General features: G+C 39.5%; 2 protein-coding genes and 1 pseudogene across 3 annotated transcripts in view; all 3 read right to left on the minus strand.

Annotated features, from left to right (window-relative positions):
• The window catches only part of LOC145467562 (dedicator of cytokinesis protein 7-like), a 107,290-nt gene that overhangs the window by 78,810 nt on the left and 2,619 nt on the right, over positions 1-25,861 (minus strand). For both annotated transcript variants that reach the window (XM_081451124.1, XM_081451125.1), the window contains exons 3-5: positions 13,785-13,963; positions 11,503-11,574; positions 2,815-2,944 (exon numbers count right to left, since the gene is read on the minus strand). In XM_081451124.1, the coding sequence (XP_081307250.1) occupies positions 2,815-2,944; positions 11,503-11,574; positions 13,785-13,963 (381 nt within the window). The remainder of the gene's footprint in view (positions 1-2,814; positions 2,945-11,502; positions 11,575-13,784; positions 13,964-25,861) is intronic.
• On the minus strand, positions 4,843-6,378 carry LOC145467566 (uncharacterized; annotated as a pseudogene).
• LOC145467565 (uncharacterized) lies at positions 6,471-10,614 on the minus strand. Its single transcript, XM_081451127.1, has one exon. It carries the CDS (start codon positions 7,389-7,391, stop codon positions 6,474-6,476), a length of 918 nt encoding a protein of 305 aa, XP_081307253.1. The 5' UTR covers positions 7,392-10,614; the 3' UTR covers positions 6,471-6,473.

A 25,861-nucleotide genomic window follows, 5' to 3' on the forward strand; every position in this document is an offset into this window, starting at 1 on the left:
AGACCATGTTGAATTATGTGCACCAATTTTTCAAAATCAGGATAGTTTTCCGCATTCTTTATCTCTGAAAGAAAGTCCATGACCCCCAATTTTTTTTCCATTTATGACACAAGTAACTCTTTATCTGACTGCAGTGAAAATTTTAAAAAAATCTATTGACTGGAAAATTTTTGTGTGAACGTCCTTAAGATTTAAGAAACACTTAATGGCAGTGAAACACTCTTTGAAAAGATTTTTCCCTTTAGTTAGAAATTTTGAATTGTGATCAAATAATGACACACTAAAATGTTCACTGATTCATTTCAGCAAAAGGCACAAAGTTTAACCAATATAGATTGAATAGAATGCTGTTTTAATTGAGTAAAGTTTAAAATCAAAATCATTATTTGTGACACAATTCTCTTCAAAAGAGTGTTTCTGATTTCTCAAAGATCACGTAACTTTTAAACCAGATTGAAGTTAAACAATTGCAGACACCCTTTTGGAGAACTGTACGGGTCCACAAATGATCCCGGGACTGCAAATGATCCCGGACTGGAAATGATCCCCATATTGGACCACAAATGATCCCAATCAAAAAATAAGGAATGGCATGGATTCATATCAGAGGAAGGTGAGAACATGTACAAAAATTATGAGCTTAAAAACATGTTTTATCATTTTAGAAAAAAATATTCCACAGTTGCTGTTTTGTTCTTCAAACAGTACAGATCCTTTTCACTGTTACGCAATAAAAAACAATAATAAATCAAAAACCAACCAATGGAAAAAGCTAAGAAATTGTGATGTACGCTACAGAAGGTAACTAAATAAGACACTTCTCCAAGTTTTAGGCCTGTGCGTTTCCCCAAACTTCAGAAATTCGTCGTAAATGTTTCCCAGAGATTTAAAGAGCCCAGTAAGAAAACGCCATGCTGGTATACATCCGTGGTACACCAATATGGCGGCTGGAATATAGTGTAAACATCTGGAACTTACTTTGGTTTTCTAGGTGACTGATTATCAGTACTAAACAAACAAGCATTTACATAAGCACTTTTCCTAATGCTCTAACTTCTAAAAAGGCTCAAAATCATGAGATAAATATACGTGTACATTTTTCAACAAACTCGAGCGTAGCCTTGTGTCACGCAACCTCCATAACCCTGAAATTCAAAATGCTCTTGCTTCCAAACGAAGCATGGTAATTGTAAACAGATATAAATATACCACCTCTTATGCCTGATGAGGATAAAAACATGTCATGTGAAGATGATCTATTGAATTAGAAGTCTTAGAAAAACACATAATTGTACACATTTTCGAAATCCAGGTGGCGATAGTATCAAACATCTATCAAACAGCTAACTTGTCAAAACGAAGCACAAGCCTTGGCCTTGCTTGGTCATGAAGCTGAACTTCATAACTATAGCTTGGAATTTTGGCTTCTTAGAACACTCAAGTAGTCTTTTCCGAGGAATTAAAGCCAAAATAAGACCAAGGAAAAATTACAAACTAAATTTGTTCAAATTTCTAGTGCTACACACTAGGTGTTTTACAGAGTGATGAAGCGTTGTAGGCTTGTGGGTCTACTCAGGTGACAGCATCTTCCTTAATAGTTGCTTCATGGTTAGATTTTAGTTTAAAACTTTAGGTGAGTGGCGTTAATGGCTGGTAAAATGTGACTTAACTATAACACCGAAATATCAATGTTTAACAAAGGAGGATATGTAGCGTATGTTGCACTGATCATAATTTTACTGAGAATTGCAAAGAAATGCAAGCCAAGTCGTGTTTTGATGATTGAGTGGTGATATTCATAACATCGTAGTTAGCAACAAAATTTAGTCAAAATTATGAAAAAAAAGGCAAGTTGGAAGCCATTATAATTATAAGATGGCTTTAATAAAAACATCAGTAGTCACGTATGCCAATTCCCTATCCACACCATCCTTCCCATCCTTCCTATCGGGGATCATTTGCGGTCCGGGATCATTTGTGGTCCAATTTGGGGATCATTTGTGGTCCCGGATCATTTGCGGTCCTGGGATCATTTGTGGACCCATACAGAACAGCTATCTGGGAAAATTTCAGCTGAATGTCAGCCAAATCTGTTAAAAAGTGTCTGTAAATGACCACAAAAATTAATGTTCATTCAGGTACGGTGTGTTTCTTCTAAGTGATTCAAAATCTTTAATCCTTGTACATCTTATAAACCAAAACAAGCTTATCAGTGTATTTTTTTTTTTTGAAAAAGGAATGAGCACAAACTTTCTCTAGACCCACTGATGAAAACAACGAAAATTAACAATTCTGAGAGAAATTGAGGTCCATGTATACTAATTTATTAAACTGCCCCTATGATCAAATTCTAAATATGCACTTTTTTTTTACATTTTTGTACACAATAGGTCTTTCCTAGATATCTTGCCAAATTTCAATCCATTACGAACATTAAAACTCATGTTTTTTAGACCCTTATTTCTGAGAAATTATGGCCGCCTAAGTCTTGGTTGAGGATTGGAGTAAATGATGTCATTTACTCAAAAATACCGCATTGGTTGAAATTACAATAACAATTAGTGTAGAAAATTGCATGAATGTAAGAGCTAAAGTTTTTGTTACTCTTTATGCAAATTGCTGCACTAATTGTTGTTATAATTTCAACCCGTGTGGTATTTTTGAGTAAATGATGTCATTTACTCCAATTCTCAACCAAGCCTTGGAACAAGGAAAATTAATTATAACCTGTCATACTACAATGTTAAAGTAAAGTTATTATAAATAAATACTGTGATCATAGACCCTAATGTTATTATTTCTTGGTCACATTACCTGGTCTACCAATTTTCCTTTTTCATCTATTTCATACACCTGGCTGGGAAGAGTTCTCACAAAGCTGGATGTGCGTGCTACTTTACGCCTTGAATCTGGTTTTCCTTCATCTGAACAACGGAACTGGTATCTGTTTTTCCATCATATATAAGATTCAGTTAGTCACAATACATGCCTATGAAGTTTAAACTTTAAAAGAAGACCAACTACTTTGATCCTGATTAAGGTTTATGTTCAAATAAAATATTTTCTGCACATCCGTACACGACATGTACAAAGTGATACAATGTCATGCCACATCATGCATCAAGCACCTGAGCTAAGGAAGAAAACTAACATCAACATTCAAGTACAGGGCTGATACCAGCTTAATTTCTCATGGCAGTCTTTTGAGTATCTTCCCTCCACAATAAATTCAGTAACCCCCCATATAGGGAGGCACGGTGGCCTCATGGTCAGTGTGCTCGTCTCCGGATCGAGCGGTCCAGGTTTGAGCCCTGGCCGGGGACATTGTGTTGTGTTCTTGGGCAAGACACTTTACTCTCACAGTGCCTCTCTCCACCCAGGTGCATAAATGGGTACTGGCGAACTTAATGCTGGGGGTAACCCTGCGATGGGCTAGCATCCCATCTAGGGGGGAGTAGAAATACTCCTAGTCGCTTCATGCCTCAGAAACTGGGATAAGCTCCGGCCTGATGGGCCACTTGGTTTGCATGCAGACTTTACCTTTACCCATTCTTATGTTTCTGACTCTAGTAACTCAAAATCTAACTATGATGACAGTTTTGAAAGATTTTTGCATCAATTTCATTGACACACTGTTAAGAAACATGTAAAATATAAGTACGCCAATAATAGACAGGATTTATCCTTCTTTGCAGTGCTGAAAATAACAGTTGGTCATCAGACATTGTCCAACCAAACTGCTACACTACCAGCTAATATATATATTTCATTATGAGCACAAAATCATTATTAAAAATTATCTCACAACCAAACTGACTTAGCTTTTGGTTGTGAAGAATTAGGGGTGTAATGCAGGGGTGTAATGATTCATAATAATGGCTTTCATTTTCATTTGATTTCGATTACCGGTACATCTAAATTACCTTTCAATCTTGAATATTTTGATTCTATTAAATGCAAATGTTTCTTAACTCTTATCATACAAAAATTAAACAGCCAAACTTAAAAAACCCTTTCAGGTTATATTTGGGAGTTACATGATTAAAGGAACATTTCAAGAAAGCAAAGACAAAACATATAAATTGTCAGTGTTTTACTTTCTAATGTTCTTTCAGATGTTTCTTTGAAAAAAAATTAACTTGTCCATGTGGTCACTACAGAAGCATTACCTTTGAGCACACAAAGGGTCACTTTCATACAAAGTAAAAATCATGAATTGAACCTGAATGGTCACAATCGCAATTAATCCAGACTTTGATAAATTGTTTCAGGAAAATTGAATCTCCAAGGCCATGAATGTGTTGGAATAACTAGAAAAACAAGAAGACATCACCTCTTCTATCCACATCTACTGCACTTAAAATCACATCAAAAATAAAACGACCCACCACAGTTTACAGTTTTAAAATATTTAGTACTTTATATTTTGAAGTGATTTTACACTGTAAGTGTATTGGATGTGGATAGAAGACGTGATGTCTTCTTCTTGTTCTTCTCATGATAAATTGTTACACCACTATTAATATAGCCTCTCCAGACTTGCATGAAATGTGAAACAAACATCTCCTTTGACAATTACTCCTCATTAATTTATGTACATCTATAAGTAACCATTACTTCATGTCATTGAGATTATTTGTGTATGCAAATTATGTAGTAATGTCCAACCAATTTGGTACCATATGCAGTCACAATAGAGATTGGACAGGACACATACATGTTCTTCTTTGTATTTATTTACAAATTATTTCCAGTACTGCCTTTATAATTAAGTGAACAGTGAAAGTTGTACTTTTGATTATAACATGTAAATCTTGTCATTAACAAAAGTTAGTTAAGATCCTGACATAATTTACAACATTTCATGACTACATGACAGTGCAGCTCTGAAATAAGCCAACAAAAATATATGATTGAGCTGTACACGTAAGCTGAACATACACCTTTCTAAAACAGACTCCTGAGATTGGCCCATTTAAAAAACAGTCAATTAACAATCCTCTTTCAAGGCTTGGTCTGAGCTACCACTAACAATATTACATTTAGGAAATAACACACTGGCTGTGGGTAAAATTTGGGTGGCAGGGAAGGAAGACTGGGGAGCTGGGACCCAGGAAGAGGGCCCTCCTGGGGGAGTACAGATCGGGTGGTACCGGGGGTAGCCATCCTGGAATAAAAGTTCCAGACCTGTCTCCAGGGGTGAGGCCCATATCCCTCAGTCCACGGGGACTGAGGGAACCAGGAGGGGGAGCCCCTCATGGGGGGAGTACAGATCAGGTGGTACTGGGGGTAGCCACCTTGGAATAGGTAATTTCTCCGGACCTGCCTCCAGTGGGCTAGAGCCTTACTGTGGGGTAAAGAACAGCTAATGGGTGCACTTCCCTGCCACAAGGTGTGGAACTTGCTTAAATGAGGGACGCAATTTCCCCACAGTAAGATAAAGTGGGGGCAGGACTCTTGAGCAAAGGTCAGGTGCCCTGTTCGTAAAATAAGATTACTTACAAGGTAAAGATAAGGAATGAGAGCTTCTGTGGCTTACTAACAGTTTAGGTACAGTTAAAATAGTTGATTGTGGAGTTTTGATATATAGTTTGTAGCAGTCTGAGATCCACTGTCCTAGAACTTTAATTAGCCATACAGGGATGCCTGCTGTGACTGCGGATGTGGCGGCCCCGATGCGGAAGTTGTGGGAGTAGAAGTTGTTGGACGGGAAGCCGCATTGCTGTAAAATAATCCGGAGCTCCTTGGTGAGGGTTGAGCGGGTTAGCCATGAGCCAGATTTAGAGAATGTAAATAAAGGATCGCTTGCTGGAGGTTGGGCTTGGAGAACGTAGTCTTTCATTACAACAGATGGGTGAAGTGGACTTTGCTATGGTGAGGGTGCATCCTTGGCAGAAAGGGTCGGTTTTGGATTGTTTTATCCTAACCCACATAAGGGAAGGGCATTGCATATCGGGGTGGAAGGTTATATCTTGTGAGGTGAGATGGACCTCAGGGTTGAAGGGGCCATTACAGGTGAACTCACTAGCACGTAAAAAGGCAAAGAATGCTAGGGTGAAGGCTGCCCAAAGCATAATATGGTCTAAATTAGTGCTCAGTGCAGGGCGGAGATAGTTGTGGATTGCGGTGAGGATTTGGGGAGCGATTGCGTCTTGTTGAGGGGGCCAGGCGTTTTATACCTGTCAGGACTTTTTGAAGACGGTGCATTTTGTTGATATGGAGGGGGAAGTTGAGCTCACAGTGGAGGTCTTGAACAGCAACCAAATAGAGTTTGACTGTGTCGTATGAAACGGTTTTGGCTAAGTGAGCGGCAAAATAAATGAGAGTCAGTTCTGATGCTGGCAATAGGGGTTTAGAGAGGCCCACCAATCCATGCATAAGGTTGACGGTTATGAAATGTTTTTGACCTGCCTGGTAGGTTCACCTTGTGGAGGGGGCGAGAGAGGCATGGAAGTATTGCTGTACAGAGGCTGTCAGATGAGCATCGCTGACGAAGGAATGACGCAGGGAGTGAGAGAGGCTGTGAGAGCCAGGGCCTGGAAACGATCCATCTGAAAATGGGAAAGGGAGTCAGCAATAGCATTATCCAACCCAGGGATGTGGGTAGCGCTAATTATGAAAATGTTAATGAGGGTAAGGAGGGTGATGCTGTGGACAAGGTCTGTTATCTGGGGAGACTTGGAGTGTTTGGAGTTGATGATGGCTACGACTGACTGATTGTCACACCACATCAGGATATGCTTCCCCAACCAGGTGGGGCCCCACAGGACACATGCCAGGTTGATGGGGAATAACTCTTGCCATTTGATACTGATGCCCCGTTTTTTGTTAAGGGTGTGTTCTAGTAGCCAGTGACCCTGGAACCATAGCCCGTCTAGGAACCCTCCATAGCCTAAGGACCTGGAGGCATCTGTGAAAAGTTGGAGGTCGCGGGGGTGGGAGACATGGGTATCAAGAAAAATGCTTACCCCATTCCCATGTTCTAGGAAATCAACCCACATCTTGATGTCCTTACAGAAAACAGCATTGAGTTTGAAGTGCCAGTGGGGGAGATGGGTACCATTGGTAAGGTGGATGATATGTTGGAGGAAGGGGCGTCCTGGGGAAATCACCCGGCATGCAAATTGGAGAGTGCCTATTAGGGATTGAAGTTCTCGGAGGGTGGCTGATTTTTTAAGGGACCACTGATGGAGGGCCTGTTTAGCCTGCAGAGCAGGCGAGATTTTTTCGAGCAAGCGCTCACATCGTAAAAAGTTTAGCCGCCATCTTGAATTTTTCATGCAGTGGAAGACTGGGGAGAGAAAGAAAGTTTTACCAAGGGGGTGAATGACAGGCAAGAGGAAGGATAGGGGAGGGGTGGAGCGAAGAAAATCTCGCCTGCCCGAGGTCATTGTTCTTTTAGGAAACTCCGTTCGCCCACGAACAGAGTTTCTGATTGGTGCGGCTTGACCCTGCCTGTCAATTGTCTGTCAGTCAGTTTCGTTTCGTTTGTGCGGGTAAGAAGCATGGCAAACTCTGTCGAAAGTGATGTTGTTAGTTTCGATTCCACTCTCGAGGAATCTCTCAAGCGTTTATGTGAACTTGGAATGTCTCGCGAATTACGAACAGAGAAAAAGACGCAATTTCCACACTGGTATCCGGAAAAGATCTGTTGGCAGTGCTACCCACTGGCTTTGGGAAAAGCTTAATATTTACGTAAAATGGGGTTGACTAGCCTACACGACTTCTACGGTTCGTGACATTTGCACATTTGCCGTTCTCTGTTCGGTCATTCGACCTTTCTTGTCGCTTCACTCGTGTTCATGAAGGGCACTTCATGTTGTGTAATAAGGAGGAATTTTAAGCGGAGTTGAGCCGTTAGATCGTGCTATGGCAAATTTTTAGAAGTCATAGGTCTGCATGGTTTGCGCTGTTATCTGCATGTCGACTCGTTGAGTTTGACACCTGTAATTTGCGATGCGTTGATGCATTGTTTAGGCTCATTTCTATTGCAAGATATGCTTCTAAGTCTCCATGAATTTGCTTTTGAGGGACAAAATATGAAATTTACCGTGAACATGTTGCTTACTTGCATTCTATATTGTGACACGGGCCCGGCTGTGACTAGAACTGTTTACAAACACAGTAGGTAGATCCTTATCACGGATATCATATTTGTTCTCACACGATTTCCTTCGGAGACGCTGTAGCTTTACTTTGAGAAAGCTATACGTTTGTTTAGAGACATTCTTATGTTTCTTGCAGCTATCTTATCGAGCTTATGTTTCTATTGCTCGATGTATAGGTTTATTTCCTCTTTGGTTGTTCTGGCACCACATGATTCAAGTGTAGCTGTTTACGTGCAAGTCCTGTTAACTGTTTTGCATGTTTTATATGCCATTGTTTGGCTTAGTTCAGGCAAGACCATGGTTTCGATCCTCCATGTGGATCTCATCAGTTGCCGGTATTTCTAAAATACTCTGTACGTCTGAAGTCCCTAGCGCAACACGTACCTCTGTGAGAATGTAAGACATCCTGCACCTTGGCACAAACTTCTCGTGGTGTGTACCCTTGTGAGACTTCCGGTGTCGAGAAAACCTCATTTGATTGGTTAACTGCTCATTTCCGGAAATGCAGTGAAGCGCAACTAATCAGGAGGTGTTTCGCATTTTAACGGGCTTTTCGGGCAGGCGTCTTCTCATTTTTCCTCTCCCCCATCCCCCACCGTCTAACATGGCGGTCTAACATGGCGGTCGCAAGGTTGTAATGCTAACTCGCCCCAATAAGACGCCTGCACTGCAGGCTAGGGCCTGTTTGGTACGAGCGAGCTTGTCTTGTGGGAGGCGGGCCTCCATCATATGGGAGTCTAGGAGGATGCCCATGAATTCCAGGGAGGTAGAGGGAGGAAAGGTTTTGCCAGGGGCAATGGGGATGTCTAGCTCAGTGGAGGACATTGCAGAGGGCTGTTGCACAGTGGGTCCAGGGTGGGGCTGCTGCGATAAAAAAATCATCGAGAATGTGAATAACCTCGGGAATGTGGAGCTTGTTTTGAATGATCCAATTGGGGCCAATGATCAAATTGGGGCCAAGGAGAACTGGTCGAAGAGAAAGGGGGCACTGTGCAGACCGAAGGGAAGGACCATATCAAAGAAATACAGGCCCTGCCACTTCATCCCTAGCAGTTCCCAATCAGAGGGGTGGACTGGGATGTTCCGGAAGGTGGCTTTAATGTCCAGTTTGGACATAAAGCAGTTCTGACCGAGATCTTGAAGAATGGCGATCGCGTTATCTACTTTAATGTACTGGAGAGAATAGTCTTCAGGGGGGATGTGGGCGTTGATGCTAGTGAGGCGGTGTTTGGGGTAGGAGAGGTGGAATATTGTCCGCCATTCTGAGGAATGTTTTTTAGGAATAGCCCCAATCGGGTAAACTTGAAGATTAGGAAAGGGGGAAAAGAAAGGGCCCAGTGGTGTGGCCTAGTGAGGCTTCTTTTAACATGTTGCTGTCGATAACAGATTGAAGGGTTTTCCTTAGCAGAGGGCAAATTGGGGAATTCTTGTGGAACCCGGGGGCCAGTATAACTGATTTTAAAACCTTCAGAAAAGCCAGAGAGGAGGTGGTGCACAAAGGGTTGATGAGGATGATTGTGGAGATAGGACGCCAGCTTGGGGCTTGGGACCGTTGAATGGGATTCCGTGTGGGGGGTGGAAGCTAGCCAGTTGTGCTGTTGGCCGCCATCTTGCTGTGCAGCGAGTTTTTTGTCGATTAACGAGGAAATGATCTGAGCTAGATCTTCTTGTGGTAGGGTGTTGGTAAAAGACAGAGTGCAAGTGACGGTAACCACACCAGACGGAGAGTTGTTGAGGTGGGTTTCAAGGCGTGTGACGAGTTGTTGATGTGTGCCCGTCTGAACAAGATTATGTTGGGCCAGCAGGAGGCGAAGGGCTTCGGTGGCCATTGATCGGTAGTTGGTCTGTTCGGTGTTTTGGGGATTTGTAGGAAGACCTTGGCAGGTCCGAGAGGATTTTCGAGAATTACGTCGTCCATGGTTGGGCATATTCACAGGATCGCTTCAACCGGATCTTCATATAGCACGCCGACCAGAAAATTAGTGGTCACAAAGAAAAGTTAGTGGCGAAGGATTGGCACAAACAAGAAGACTGAATACAACAAGGAGCGTGTGCTTGACTAGAGGTCAGGGGCATGAGGTGGACATGTGAGAGACATGACTGAAATCATTGATACACTGTCTTTTACAGATGTAGATAACAGTGGCCTTACTTAGGCAATGAAAGGTTTGTTGTGATATCTAAAGGGGGTGATTGTTTTCAACTGGGAATCCCTGATGGACTTTGAGATCAGGAATTGGTGGCATGTTACTCATGTTACTGGGATTTACCTATGAGCGTGACAACAGGTTCATAGTGTTACATGTCTCTGAAATAAAGTGTTACAATGCAGAATGTGTGTGCCTGTCTTTGAGATATTGTCTCTCAGGTCTCATTAACATCAGTTTATGGATGCCATAAACTTAAACTTAACTATTATAATTAATATACATTTTGAGGACTACTATTTCTTAGCTCGTATTAACCGAGCAGGAGGCCTGTATGGGAGAATCTTGACCGAGGTCATGAGTACAGACCGAATGCAGTGAGGTCTGTACACACAACCGAGGTCAAGATTCTCCCTTAAAGACCGACTTAGCTCGGTTAATGAGATGTTTATTATATGGCAAAGAAGAAAACTTTAATTCATTTAATGTAACTGGTTTGTTTGCAAACGGCAATGAGCTTAACTTAAACCTGCTGAAATTTGCTCGTCCTCTTTATTTTTTTTTGTCATCAGACTTTTTGGCACTTCCATAAATGATTGAGAAGAAAATAAAAGAAAACAGTGAACATTTTTGTATTTTAGTTTGCTACTTTTCCAATGCAAATTGAAACTGGTCTAGATGCCAGTCTAGATGCCAGTCTAGATGGGAAAATCTAGACCGCGGTCAATATCGATTTCAGCCAATCAAATTCGTGAATTCGGTAGTTCCCAGTCCTTATGAGACACAGCCATATAATAAAATATAATTATGTCTTCTCTATTCCAATTTTACCCAGCTATTAATAATGTCTTTGATGTAATACATGTACATCAAACACAAGAGACAGTGTCTCATCAGGATATCCAAACACAGAGAAGAGAGTTGACAATACGATGCGCAGTGGAGTATTTTGACAAAATTTTAGGCGTTTGGATAGCTGATGAAACACTGTCTTGAGTATTTGATATATCTTCTCAATCGAAACAAAAAGTAAGGAGTAAATGGAGAAGTAAAATCATCAAGATCTATGCTTATTAAGACCGGGTATGCAAACCTCCTTCATGGTTGTGATTTTCTTTGTTTAAACTTGATGAATTATTAAATGAGTTTGAAGAGGACAGGAGTAAAAACTTTAAATTGAGAAGCAGTGTGCAAGGAAACAAGAAAACATGAACTAGGTAAACAGTTTTTCAGTGAACAAAGCTTACCTACGGTTAACAATTGCCCAGTCTGCAGTGTAACAATGAATACAGTCTTTAAGTTCAGGGTTGTTGTCAATTCTACAAGGCCAACACAAACACAAGTATCAATCCATCAATCTTCAATCAATCAATCAATCAATCAATCAATCAATCAATCAATCAATCAATCAGTCAGTCAGTCAGTCAAGCAATCAATCAATCATTGAAGATATATCATAAAGTAAGAAAACATAATAGGGACATGTTAGAGGTTATTTCTATTGAGATGTTCCATACTTAAAAATATTTTAGTAACATTTATAGAATCTGTGATAAAAATCATTACTTATCATAAACATGTACATGTATGAGCATTCCAGCGTATAATTCAATTAAACATAGAACAATTTTTTCTAAATAGCCCAAAAAGTGGACATTGAGATAGACCAAAATTGTCCATAACATCAAAAATTAATAATTGTTTGTCAGTGACTTGTAATCTATTTTTAACACCACTTTTAACTATACAATCATTTCATTATCACATTATTGACTGATTTTCCAAAAACATGCCCGCAGATTTGAACCCCTTCATTCATGTAAGCTGGATTTTTTTTTCCGCTTACCTAATTGCAGCAGCTTGTAAAGCTTACCCAGCATGAAATGTAGAGAACTTCTCTCTGCATGTTTCATTTATTTACCTATTTTCTTTATTATTAATCGATCGCTACCCCTCGCCCTCCTTTTTTCAATTGGTGTTAAGTTTAGCCCAGGTTACACTTGTCTGCATTTTAGTTCAAACGGTGACTCGGAGATGGCACAGATCAATTAGCTTTCTATAACTGCTGTCTAAAGGAAGTCTGCCCAAGGACATCATTAAGCTCAGTGAAGGTGCAAGTCTAACGATTTGCTAGCAAGCGTCATACATTATCGTACTTAAAACGGCCCTGAGATGGTAACAGGTTGGCATTTGGCCCCATGATTTTGGCCATTTGCATTGTAGTGATAACGCTACACTTACTTTAGAGAGCAAAGAGCTTTAGCCACATCAATTAGGGTTTAGAAGTGCAGTGGACTAGACATTTCTTGCTGATGTTGGCATTACTTGGCCTGAACTCTGATGTGGCTTTGAAAGACTTGCAATACAAAAATCTGTTGTAGTTGATATATGGCATTTCCCACTTGATGAAATTCAAGTATATCCACGACATTGCCATTTGTGAGCAAAACATGGCTACAAACACAGTCAAGAACATCATGTGAAGTGCTGCTCAATCGTGAGTAGCATTTCATTGTTGTATCAGTTTTAGGCATTCTCAGCCTATCTAACTATCAGAACTGTCTGTGATTCGCTAGTGCGGACTAAATTTATTTGTGTGGCCAGTCTCCTGTCCATAATTGATGTAAACAACATGTGGAGTGTTTGCTTACTCCTAATTATGGCCTAGTTTGTTTGAAGTTCAATCGATTCTCAACGTAGGAAGCTCTTGTTCAGTCCATTTAGGACGATGCAGGCCTTTAGAAAGCTATAGATCAGCTCTCCGCCGTGGTATTTCTATGTGTACGTTTGTGTTGATTTAGACTCGAATTTCATGTTGCAAGCACTCTTAATTAGATTGTACAATTCAGGATTCAATGAAAAGACCAAATTATCAAAGGCTGACTAGCCTCACTTTCATGCAGCTCATCCCAGACACCGACTGAGTGGTCCACCATATTTGCATACAGTGTATTCTCTAGGGCTTTTGTTATCCGATCAGGTTCATTGCTGCTTGCACTACAAGCCTGTGTGCTGTCGTTTCTTTTTTACGATTATTATTTTTTAAATCAACGGTAAGTACCAGTAAGTGCAAGGGAGCAAAAGCAGGATCCTATTTTGGCTAAGAAAAGACTGTTAATGCAGCTTGTCTTTGGGTGCATTCCTTTGAGGTGACCTGGATCACGATCAGTGATCCAAGATCACTCAGATCATAGTGCATCAAAGCAACTGATGAATCCATGACCAGATTGGATTCATCAGTTCCTTTAATGCACCATGATCTAAGTGATCTTGGATCACTGATCCTGATCCATATCGCCCCAAAGGAACGCACCTTTATACAGATATATATGCATAAAATTTATTTCAGTGTCTAAAAAATTGAGCCTTGAAGGCTAATTTATTCTGGACACTAAATAAATAATTAATAAATAATTTATTGATACCTTAGCAGATCGGTATATACATAAAATTAAATTATCTATGTTGCTAATCAATAAACTACTAACAGCCCTGAAATTCTACATGTACTTCAAAAAAAGAAAATTACCCAGTATCTTTAGGAAAACATGGCTTGACAGTGCGGCATTGCCTGGGGATTGTAGTCACCTCTATGTCATCATCAGGAAACTCCAACATTTTACTCTTTGGGTCATTTTCATTGAATGGTTGGTTTTGTAATACAATTTCTTCAAAGTCTGGTGGTTCCACAACCTCATTAAGGGGAATCTGCAAGTAATTTCATGTAAATTAATAACAGTCGCAAAACAAAAATCTGTCTATTACATAACTGGTCTGCCTTATCAAGCCAAACTCAAGAACTACAAGGCCCTTTTAATACTGTGAATCTAAAAAAACATACATACACACTTTTTTGAACCTTCCTATTGGGGCTTTTCAGGAAAAATAATTTTAAATTAAATTTACAATTTATAATAAATATGCATAATCAAATCTGGTAATCAAAGGCCCCAGCCTGGGCTTCCCTGTACCACTTGTTTAGTGCAAAGAAATCCACTGCCAATCCAAACAAATTTAATGCAAGCGCAACACTACATCAAGTAGACTGAATACATTCTTACTGCCGGTAACTTTATGAGTAAAATTCTATCTGCCACGATCTGGGCTGATTCAACCCTTATTGACAATTATTTTGTATAATTTTTATCTGTTTGCTTACTCTTGGAAAGTGCACATTAATTACATGATAGTTTTTTATCTGCTCATTGTGATTCCTAGATTTTACTTATGTTATGGTTCCATTTAGTTTTTTGGGACTTCAGTAGTTACAACCCTTTATCAAAAGGGTTTTCTAAAACAGATTGTCACACAGTTTCGAATCCCATGTCATTTACACGGTTCTGTATTTAAGGCAACTTAAGCTTAAATCTGTTGTTTGTTGTTTTATTTCATAGAGTGAAACAATACTGATATCAAAGGAATCGAAACCAGTCAGCGAGACTAAGTTCCAGGTAATTTGCGTATTGCTTTAAAGTTTCAACTATGCTCTCAAGCTACAATGGGGGAAGGGGTGGACTTAATTTTTCATTTAAATTGTCCCCATCCTCATCCCCTTAACAAAATAAATAAATAAATAAATAAATATTAAATAAATAAATAAATAAATAAATAAGGTGTCTTGAATCTGTACAGTCTGGTTGAAACTCGTATTTCCAAAATCAATTGCACCAAACACCGTCAATGGTTGTTAATTCATCATCAGTTTTGTACCTGTCTTTCATAGCAAAAAAAGCTTAACTGGCAAGTTGCCTGAACCACATCTACCTACCTATCTATCTAACACCCTTTACAGGAATCTTGCATTAGGAATGCAAAGAATAGCTATATTGGAATGTCTTACTCAGATATATTATGATTCACATTATTATACCCTTGTGTTTCAGTCAGGTGGACACGAGGCAAAAACTAAGATAACATTGTATATTCATAAATAAAAATCACAACCAATAAAAACGTTTAATATTTAATAGATGAGTTCAGTCGTGATATTAATCACGTGACCAAATTTTTCAAAAGACGAGTCCCTTGGTCAACTGGTGCCCTTTTTATGAAGCTTGATTTGGCGTAGAAATTTTCACAGAGCTCTAAGACTTAACACTTTCGTCACCAGTCTCCTCCTATGCGTTGGACAGATAAATTACCTCGTACTTCATAGCTTTTACCATAGTTGTGTATTGTTACTATGGTTACCTGCCTATTTCGTAACATTTGATTTCAATTTGTAGCATAATCCTCTCATATATCTCATATATATTAAAGCGATATTAAATTGATATTAAAGTGTTATTACGGTTCACAGTGTTTTAATCATTTTCAACTTAAAATTCTGCATTGAGTTTACCCTCTACCATCTACATGTATGCTCTACGATTTTATGTATGGGTGTAGAGGCTTACGGTTATTGTAGCAAATATTATTAATGGGGAATTTTTAGTGTTATCATGGTTTACAGTATTATAATAATCTTTTTAATGCACAATTCTGTATTGAGTTTACCCTCTACGCTCTACGCTCTATGTTCTACCATCTACATTCTACTCTCCATGTTCTACCAGCTACTCTCTTCAATCTACGCTATACACTTTACCTTCTACCTTTTGAGTCCATCTATGCTCTACGTTCTACCACTACTCTCTTCGATCTATGCTCTATGCTTTACGATCTACAATCTACCCTCTAGGCCCATCTACACTGTACTCTCTACGTTCTACCAGCTACTCACTCTACGCTCTACAATCTACCATCTACCCTCTAAGCCCATTTACGTTCTACTCTCAATGTTCTACCAGCTACTTGCTCTACGCTCTACCATCTACCCTCTAAGCCCATCTACGCTCTAGTCTCTATGTTCTACCAGCTACTTGCTCTATGCTCTACCATCTACCATCTACCCTTTAAGCCCATCTACGCTCTACTCTCCACGTTCTACCAGCTACTCTTTTTGATCTACGCTCTACGCTCTACGATCTACCCTCTTAGCCCATCTGCTTGGAAGGTTATTGGAATTTTGTAATTGTTTTATAATTTTTAAATTTTTTAATGAAGACCAATGAGCAGCAGCAGAGGAAGACTTCTTGTAGTTGTAAGCTTTTTCGTTTATTTCTGATGCGCTTTTTCTCTGCTGGAGACTTCTTCAGGGAATGATTTAAGTATGCCTAAGTTAAACTTTCCATGGAAGTGAAAAACTGCTAAAACATGCTGTAAATGGACCTTACAAGAAAAGGCCTTAATGGACATGTTATTACGTGTTGTTATATTTTGGGGGCCATACGATTAGCACCAACTGTATGGCCCCCAAAATATAAAAAAAAGTTAAAAAATAAAAAAAGATTACAAAATTAATAAAAACATTAAAAAAGACATACTTTTTGTTTGGAAGGGTCCCAAAGAAATCCTATTAGAGTTTCTTAGTTGTCTCTGTAGCAAGAATGATCGTATCAAACTTATGTACTATGTTATTGACGAAAAGTGATATTTCGTTTCTAGATTTATTTCTTTACAAAGATGCTAATTTTAGCACTCTGCAGTTTTATATTTATCAAAAGCCACTAAATAAGTATCTGTACATTCCCTGAGTTGTTTCATCCCGCGAGCAACTAGAGGGCCTTTGTTAGAGGTGAGCTTATGTGCTATACTAGAAATAGCTCCACATTTAAAGCCCTTAGCGAAACACAAGAAATTCTGGAAGTGCCTTCGGCTTCGCAGTTACCCAGTTGGGTTTTTACTTCCTTTATTCCAGCAGGTTAAAAACAGTAACAGAACTAAATGGCTTTCGCTAAAACATAAATCACGCAACAGTAGAATTGTAGTCTTTAAATCTACATTTAAAGTGGTAATATGACGAAAATCGTATCTTTCCTACTATTGAGCACAGAAAAGTTGCAATACAACCAACTTAATGCAGAACTATTCCTTGTCCAAAAAAGCCCAGTCTCAAGAATATTGCATGTATCTAACTACTTAGCAGTAAACAAAACCAAAGTGTTCTCCAACGATGAGTTTGTCAGTCAGTTAAAACAATTGAAGGGGTGAGTGCAAAACCATGCTAAGTGATGATTTGGGTGAAAAAAAAAATATTCGCGAAAGGGTTTGAATTTTTGCATGTGGCCTTCAATGTAGTAGAAAAACGCGGCCCTGTATTCTTGTCGCTGATTTTTGCTTTGTTTTCGAGTTATAACATATGGAAAAATACTTGGCTTTTCCTAGCCATGTCTTTAGGAGTTTATTTGTTGAACAGCAAACAGGCAGACTGTTTATAGTGTATGAAGTCAAAATCAAATCTCACAGCATATATAGAGCAGAAATCTGGGAACAGATTGTTTACATCGGTTATTGTGACATGAACACAACATGTGACCTTTCACGCGAAAACGTGCTATAACGACTTTCCGTTTTTGAACGGAATTCCGTTTAGAAGCTGTTTGAAAGCCGTTTGAAAGAAATTTGCATTCGTTCGAACGACCTGGGTCATCCGTTCAAAAAAATTTGCATCCGTTCGAACGGCTTGCTCACCCGTTTGGTAGAAACGTCCAGCCGTTCGAACGACTTGCTCACCCGTTCGATAAAAACGTCCAGCCGTTCGAACGGCTTGCCCACCCGTTTGTTAAAAACATCCAACCGTTCGAACGACTTGCTCACCCGTTCGATAAAAAAATCCAACCGTTCGAACGACTTGCTCACCCGTTCGATAAAAACGTCCAACCGTTCGAATGACTTGCTCACCCGTTTGTTAAAAACATCCAACCATTCGAACAACTTGCTCACCCATTCGCTGGAACATCCATCTGTTCAAACGACTTCAGTAAAACGTTGAACGGCTTTGATCATCCATTTAGGAATAAAAATATCTAGGCATACGAGCGGTTGTCTTAACCTGTTCGGGTACTCGCGTGTTCATGTCACCTAAGGAAAAAAGCCCTTCGATCACTTGAACAGTCTGCTAGCAGATTACGCGACAATCACAAAATATCTCCAAATAATGAAGCTCATGAAGAAACAGTCCACGCAGAAAAATCGAACTACGGTGTAGTTAGCCTGGGATCCAACGGTTTTTGCTTCCGAATGCCGATTCAGAAGTGCTGTTTTCGTTTTCTTCTTGCGTGATCTGTGAGCGAAGACAACTTTCGTTCAAAGCTCACACTGAACCGCTGCTTGTGTAAACAAATGAGAACTACGATGTTGTAAATTTTAAAAACTTCTCGCAAAGTTATTATTACAGGCGAAGAGCTCTTGCAGAAAATATATTTTGCGTTTCTAAACATACGGTAGTCAAGGAAACTTGAAAGTCGCCTATAGAAGCGAACTTCTTAAATTCTACCCTGTTTACAATGCGGTAAAATAAACGTTACCAGTATAACTATGGTTGTGATAAGCACATACATTGTAAATGATTTTCTGGACACCGAAATCTCATGAGTCTGCCTTGTGCATCCCTCTTATTTCGAAGAGAATCCACTGAATGAAATCTGTAAGACGGCAGCATGCACTGAGCAGGTAAGATAACAATCATGTTGTTGTGACGCCCTGAATTTGCATTAAGTTTCAAACATTAACAATGCGTGAAAACTGAGTCACGCTTTTGTCATGCATGCAAAGTCCTGTGCTTGTTTCCGTCGACTGAGAAGCTTGCTTGTTGTAAAATTTGGGTTACACTTCCCAGTAAATACGATGTATTTTTAGCCTTTGCCACAAGGAACATTCCGGAGAGAAAAAGCCATTTCAAACAAGCTCATTTCACGCCGTGGGTCTGGGACTCCGGGACACATCATAATAATAATAATAATTGTAAACAGTGTAGTAAACAGTAGACGAAGTGGTGAGAATCATCTTCTTCTTCGGCTACATTTGTTTATGTTTTGCCATAGTTTTGTAAATGAAGTGTAGCCAACAGCTTGCTTGCCGTTTCTTCGCAAACTGTTTTAAATGCACACCATACATTCATTTTTGTCTCTGACGATGAAAGCAGGCGAATGTCATCGTTTTTAAATCCCGGGATTCTGCCAGGAAGTAAAACAGCGTTTTCTTCGGCATAATTAGTTAGGAAGTTCTTTACATCCTCGGTTACGGCTTGGGGCAAGGTGTTGTGAGGTAGTCTCTTGTAGTTTCCATGAACCCTCGATGAAAGTCCGTGTTCTTCATAATGTTCTTTTAGTCGGCGAAATCGTGAATAGCTTATTCCGTAAAGACTTAAGAACATATCCTTGCAGATCGGACGGTTAAGGTAAAGGAAACTGGATCGTGAACTTCGTTTCCTTTTTTCGCCAATGATTTCACTATTCATGCATACTTGAATGTTTGCCAGGATAACAAGATCGAGTTCTCCATGCGACAGTTCCAGGCAATTGTTTAAGTTGGAAAGAACAGCTTCCTTCGAAAACTGTTCACAACACTGGCCGCCTTTCGTGCCACGAGAGCACCCGCATCCTTCTTGTAAAAGCTTTGTCACTTTTGCTATGATTTCTTCGCTTTTGAGCACGTCAAGCAGATCGCATTCAGCCATGAAGGTTTTTACTGTAAAAAATAGTTCCTGCTAGAGAGTAGTTATGACAACGCGTCCTACTGTCAAAGTGATTGATGCGTTTGGCTGGTGTTGCGTTACCTGTCACTGTTGTGTAACTTGTATGCAAATTTATCGAGATCGGTGTCGAGACACGCAGCCGAACTGAACTGATGCCAATGCGTTTGAGTCGTAGTCAAAAGTAAGGGTTAGCATAGCATACAATTTGAAAATGTATCGGGAACTGTTAGAAACAGAAAGTTGGGGTATTTTTTTTTGTAAAAAAGCTAGAAAAAACATCACCGCAAATACTTACCAAGTTTGCATTTGCCGTTGATTTTCTTTTGAGTTCCGCCTCAGCAAACTCAGTTACGAATGTTCTCTGCATTTCAGGTTTACTTTCTTTGGCTTTCAGTGGTGAAATAAAGTAGTAACAGGAGCAGTTTCAATGATTAACAGCCATCCGCTCGAAATTATTTTAAGTGAGATGTGTAGCGGCACGGCACCATTCGAAATAAACTAAACGAATTATAATCATGAAGTTTCTAAGCCGTTCGTGACTGCTCGTTCGAAGATTTCATGAGCTGTTCGAACGTTTAGATCACCCGTTCGAAAGTCTTTTATGAGCCGTTCGAAATTTTTTATGAGCCGGTCGAACGGTTTGTTTCGTTACCCGTTCGGAATGTTTTGCGAGCCGTTCGAACGGTTAGGCTACCCGTTCGCAATTTTCCCTGAGCCGTTCGAACGGTTAGGCTACCCGTTCGCAGCTTTTCCTGAGCCGTTCGAACGGTTAGGCTACCCGTTCGCAATTTTTCCTGAGCCGTTTGAACGGTTAGGCTACCCGTTCGCAATTTTTTCTGAGCCGTTCGAACGGTTAGGCTACCCGTTCGCAATTTTTCCTGAGCCGTTCGAACAGCTAGGCTACCCGTTCGGAATACTTAATCACCCGTTTCAACACTCATTGAAACCCATTTCAAACGGCTTGGTGACCCGTTTGTAACCTGTTCGATGGCCGTTTGTTTCACCCGTGTAACGGAAAGTCGTTAATGCATGTTTTCGCGTGAAAGGTCACACATGTGAATCGATCAAGCATCAAATGAAATTGAACAAAAAAGAGATGTGCCGCATTAGAGCTCTGTCAACTAATATCTTAAGTATTGTTTTAAAGTACCTTGTACGTCTGCCTGGTGGTTGAGAGGCATCATAAAGTCTTGATAGACCCGTAAGTCATCAGCACGTTTTAAAGAATCAAAATGTGTTCTGAAACTTCGCAGGCAGCTGATATATCGTAATCGTGTTATTGGCATTCGAAGTCAGGTTGAGCCAGGCAGCAAAGTCCAAGAGCAGTTCTTGCCCAAGAAAAATACCCTCTGGTGAGTCGTGGCCCAATTGCCAAGCGTTGCTAGCCTCAAAGTTTGGAAAGCAAGAACTGGTTTTAGACTTATAAAATTTGTGTTGTATCGACTGCCATATTTTCCCGCGCACGAGGTGTAAAGACCCTTCCCGGCATGCATTGTGATCACGTTCTGCGGACGTTTCTCAAACTGGTAACTAGATTGTTTATACATCATAATGGCCAACAAGTAGCGATTGATTGTAACATAGATCTGTGATCCAGGTTGCGTTGATTTTATTTCTAATTATATAGCTGCATCAAAATCCAATATTGCCAACAGATCTATTTTTATTAATTTTTGCCAACTGTCCAAATTTAAAAGAAATTGGATAGTTTTTGCTCGAACGTTTAGTCTAGCTTTGAACAAACTGTCCAATTTGAGAAAAATCTGGATACCTTCCATCAACCAATCAAATGTCAAGATAAATAAACGAACCGAGTATTGGCCAATCAGGTTGCAGCTATTATCACTGCCATCAAACGTCAGCCAGCGATGGTAGCTCGCTAAGTTTTGTTATATTTTGATAATGGCAGAATTTCCCGACTTTTCTCTCCACCTTTTTGACGTCTCAGACTTTCAATTGGAGTCTTCAGCTAGGTTTGCAGAGATAGATGGTAATGATTTACTCGAGATGAGGGAGAAAAATCACAACTAGAATGCCCAAAGAAGCACAAAAACCTGGGTTAAAGTGCTTGACCTGAGGCATGCTGAGCGAAGCGAAGTGAGAAAGGTTGAGGAGATATTCCCGAAGACAAGCTTGACCACGTTCTTTGCCAATTTTATACAGAGTTAAGACAGCACAACGGAGATGAATACGAGCCAGATAGCCTTGTTGTTATGCAAGGCTCCTTAGACCACCATCTAAAATACAACGGCAAGAGATATAGCATACTACGAGTCCGTAAGTTCACCATGTTCATCTGTTTTTTGATGCCATATAATTAATAGGTAATAGGACTACATGCTTGTCCAATTTGAAAATAATTGGATTGAAAAAATTCCTCAGACTGCCAAATTGGTAATATCGAACATCGAACGTAACTACAAGTAGAGTTACATGCGCAGCATTGGTACTTCCAGTGCACTCGCGAGAAACGAGACTCGTCTCGTTTCTATCGAGACTCATCTTGTTTCTCTCGAGACGAGTCTCGTGAGAAACGAGACGCATCTCGCGAGACGGTGGTAACTTACTTTTGAGCGGTACTGTAAGGCGGTGCATGACATAAAGCTACAATCACGTTTGTCGAAAACTATGTATTTATCTCGTGATTTTTAGCCATTTAAGACATTGCCTTATTTGGAAAAGTGCTTATTGAAATGTTTATTTGTTTTATTTTATTTTTATTTACACCTTTTTAAACCTGAAATCAACATTTTTGAGCTTATACGTTGTGTGAAATAACCTTTTTTAGGAGCCCATTATGGGCTCCTGCCATTTTGCTGTTTTCTAAGTGAAACCAACATCCTTGCCGTCATGCATTAACCTATTTAGACTTGAAATCAACATCATTGAGCTTATACGTTGCGTGAAATTACCATTTCGCTGTTTTCTAAACGAAATTAACATCCTTGCCGTCATGCGTTAACATGAAATCAACATTTTAACCTATTTAGACCTGAAATCAACATCATTGAGCTTATGCGCTGCATGAAATTGACATTTTGCTGGTTTTTAAGTGAAACCAACATCCTTGCCATCACGCGTTAACATGAAATCAATATTTTAACCTATTTAGACCTGAAATCAACATCATTGAGCTTATGCGTTACGAGAAATTGACATTTTGCTGGTTTCTAAGTGAAATCAACATCCTTGCCGTCACGCGTTAACATGAAATCAACATTTAAACCTTTTTTGACCTAAAATCAACATTTTTGAGCTTATACGTTGCGTGAAATTGACAATTTGCTGCTTTCTAAGTGAAATCAAAGTCCTTGCAGTCGTGGCGGGCCGATCCTTTGTTAAGATAAACTGAGGCGAGACTTCGACTCATAACAAAGGCTTGGCTTGGCTATTATAACAAAGGATCAGCTCTGTTTATCATGACAAAGGCCCAGCTTAGTTTATTCAAAGGCCTCGGCGGGAAAAGGGCGTTAGGTATTTTAATCAAAAGTGAACTTTGTCGAAAACGCTCCAAATTTTGCATACAGTTTTGTTTAGGTATGCTTAGCAATGTCCCGTAGTTTTTCCGCTAAGCTTCGCTTCGTTTTCGAGATATTGCATATGCACAAAAACCACTCGCTTTTCCTAGTGGCGTCTTTCTAAACAAAGCAAAAACCAGCGGGAAAAATACAGGACCACGTTTTTCTATTATATTGAAGACCACATGCAAAAATTCAAGCCCTTTCGCGAAAATTTTTTTTGTCACCCAAATCGTCATTTAGCATGGTTTTGCACTCACCCATTCAATGTGCCATGTCTCGGAATTCCAAAAGATTTTAGATTCTAACTATACTAGGATAGGTCTTTCAATATATGTAAAGTTCAGTTTGGGCAAATGATAAGGCACTCATCAAAAATTATTCAAAATCGTTCACAAAAGACACAAAATCATGCAAAATGACAATTCTTTCCACCGACTGACGAACTCATCGTTGGAGAACACTTTGGTTTCGTTTACCCCTAAATAATTACATTAATCCAATATTCTTGAAATCGTCCCTTTTTAGACAAGGAATAGTTGTGCAAAAAGCTGGTTGTATTACAACTTTTCTGCGTTCAATAGTTGCGAAATGTGAAGCAAATGAAAATGGTTGATTTTCAGCCCAGTTGGGACTTGCTAAATTGCAAGAAATTGAAGCTGAAAGTTAAATCGTAAATGTCACTTTTCTTGGAAAGACAAAACTATTTCAAGGAAAAAACTACAGCCTGAGTTTTCTAGATTTGCTGAAGAAATTTGATTTTGTTTGATTTTGTTTGATTTTTGTGGGCATTTGCTCTTAACTGCAGTCATGCTAACTGTCAGTGCAAATAGTTAGGTCACATGAACTTGAATGCTTTAAGCGGACGTTACACGACCACATGGAGATATTGTTTACTAGTTTTTAGGGTTGTAATTCGTCGTAGAGATTGCTGTTCATTTCAAGTTGGAATAAATGGTTTTAAAACTCAGAACCACTAACATCAAGCTGGTTATCCAGAGACATTTACCAGACTTAGACTGTATTGTTAGTTATAAATCTACTACTACTTTAGCACATCTATGTAAATAGTATGTTTTTGGGGGGCCATACGATTAGCACTAATCGTATGGCCCCCAAAATATAACCACACGCGATAACATATGCATTAAGGCATTTCTTATAACGTCCATTTACAGCATGTTTCAGCAGTTATTCACTTCCATGGGAAGTTAAACTTACACACACTTATGTTCTTATGTTGTAATCATTCCCTGAAGAAGTCTCAGACTGAGACGAAACATGTCTGAAATAAACGAAAAAGCTTACAACTACAAGAAGTCTTCCTTTGTGCTGCTCACTAGTCTTCGTTAAAAAAATAAAAAATTAAAAAAAAAACTAAAAAAATCCAATAATCTTCCAAGCAGATGGGCTTGAGGGTAGAGTGTAGAGCGCAGATCGAAGAGAGAAGCTGGTAGAATGTCGAGAGTAGAGCATAGATGGGCTTAGAGGGTAGATTAGAGTGTAGATCGAAGAGAGTAGCTGGTAGAACGTAGAGAGTAGAGAGTAGATGGACTTAGAGGGTAGATGGCAGATCATAGAGCGTAGAGCGAGTAGCTAGTACATGTAGAATGAAGAGAGTAGAGCGTAGATGGGCTTAGAGGGTAGATGATAGATCGTAGAGTGAAGAGAGTAGCTGGTAGAACGTAGAGAGTAGAATGTAGATGTTAGAACATATAGCGTAGAGTGTAGAGCATAGAGGGTAAACTCAATACAGAATTGTACATTTAAAAAATTATTAAAATACTGTAAACCGTCATAACACTTTATTAACACTGTAATATATATGAGAAAATAAAGAAAGCCAATAAATTGCAATTACAAAAATTACAGCATCCTAGATGATCAAAAAACTCGCACTCGCAATATTTTTTATCACTCTACTGGTTTTTTAAGCCTCCAAGCTAGTGTAGAGAGTAGTCAAAACTTCTTGAACTGATAAACTTGTAAATACCTAGAACGTAACGCGTAGATGGTGGAACATGGAATGTAAGAGCAATAAGAGCATAGCGCATTGACCATAGATGGAAGAACATATAGCCAAGAGCGTAGAGCATAGTCAGGATAAACTCAATACAGAATTGTAAATTGAAAACAATTATTAAAACACTGCAATCCATAATAACACTCAACATTCTCTACGCGATATAATATTTGCTACAATACCTACACGCCACTACACCTCTATGTACAGTGTACGCATATCAGAGAGAAACAGAGCTTAAACATTCAAAATACTACCGCAAAGTCGTAGACCTCTACGAAAATTTCTACACCTAATCTAGCTTCATAAAACGGTTGGGTATACCCTTGGTGATAAATTTGGGAAATCTATTCAAAGCAAGCCCAAAAACACCAGGAATTCTGCAAAATTTGGATTTCAGGTTTTTTGGTTAAAACATTGACTCCTGTGCTGCCGGAAACTGGTCATGACAAGCCTTGGCCTTTGTTCCACTTCTGACATCATCACCTTTGACCAAAATTGACATCATCTATACCCAACTTCTGGAGGAGGAAAAGATCTTTCCAATG

Source organism: Orbicella franksi, chromosome 14, assembly GCF_964199315.1.
Source record: "Orbicella franksi chromosome 14, jaOrbFran1.1, whole genome shotgun sequence".
Taxonomy (NCBI): Eukaryota; Metazoa; Cnidaria; class Anthozoa; order Scleractinia; family Merulinidae; genus Orbicella; species Orbicella franksi.

What these genes read in the sequence shown, in the direction of transcription:
- LOC145467565 (XM_081451127.1), bottom strand. Translation starts at nt 7,391, where the DNA reads ATGACCTCGGGCAGGCGAGATTTTCTTCGCTCCACCCCTCCCCTATCC.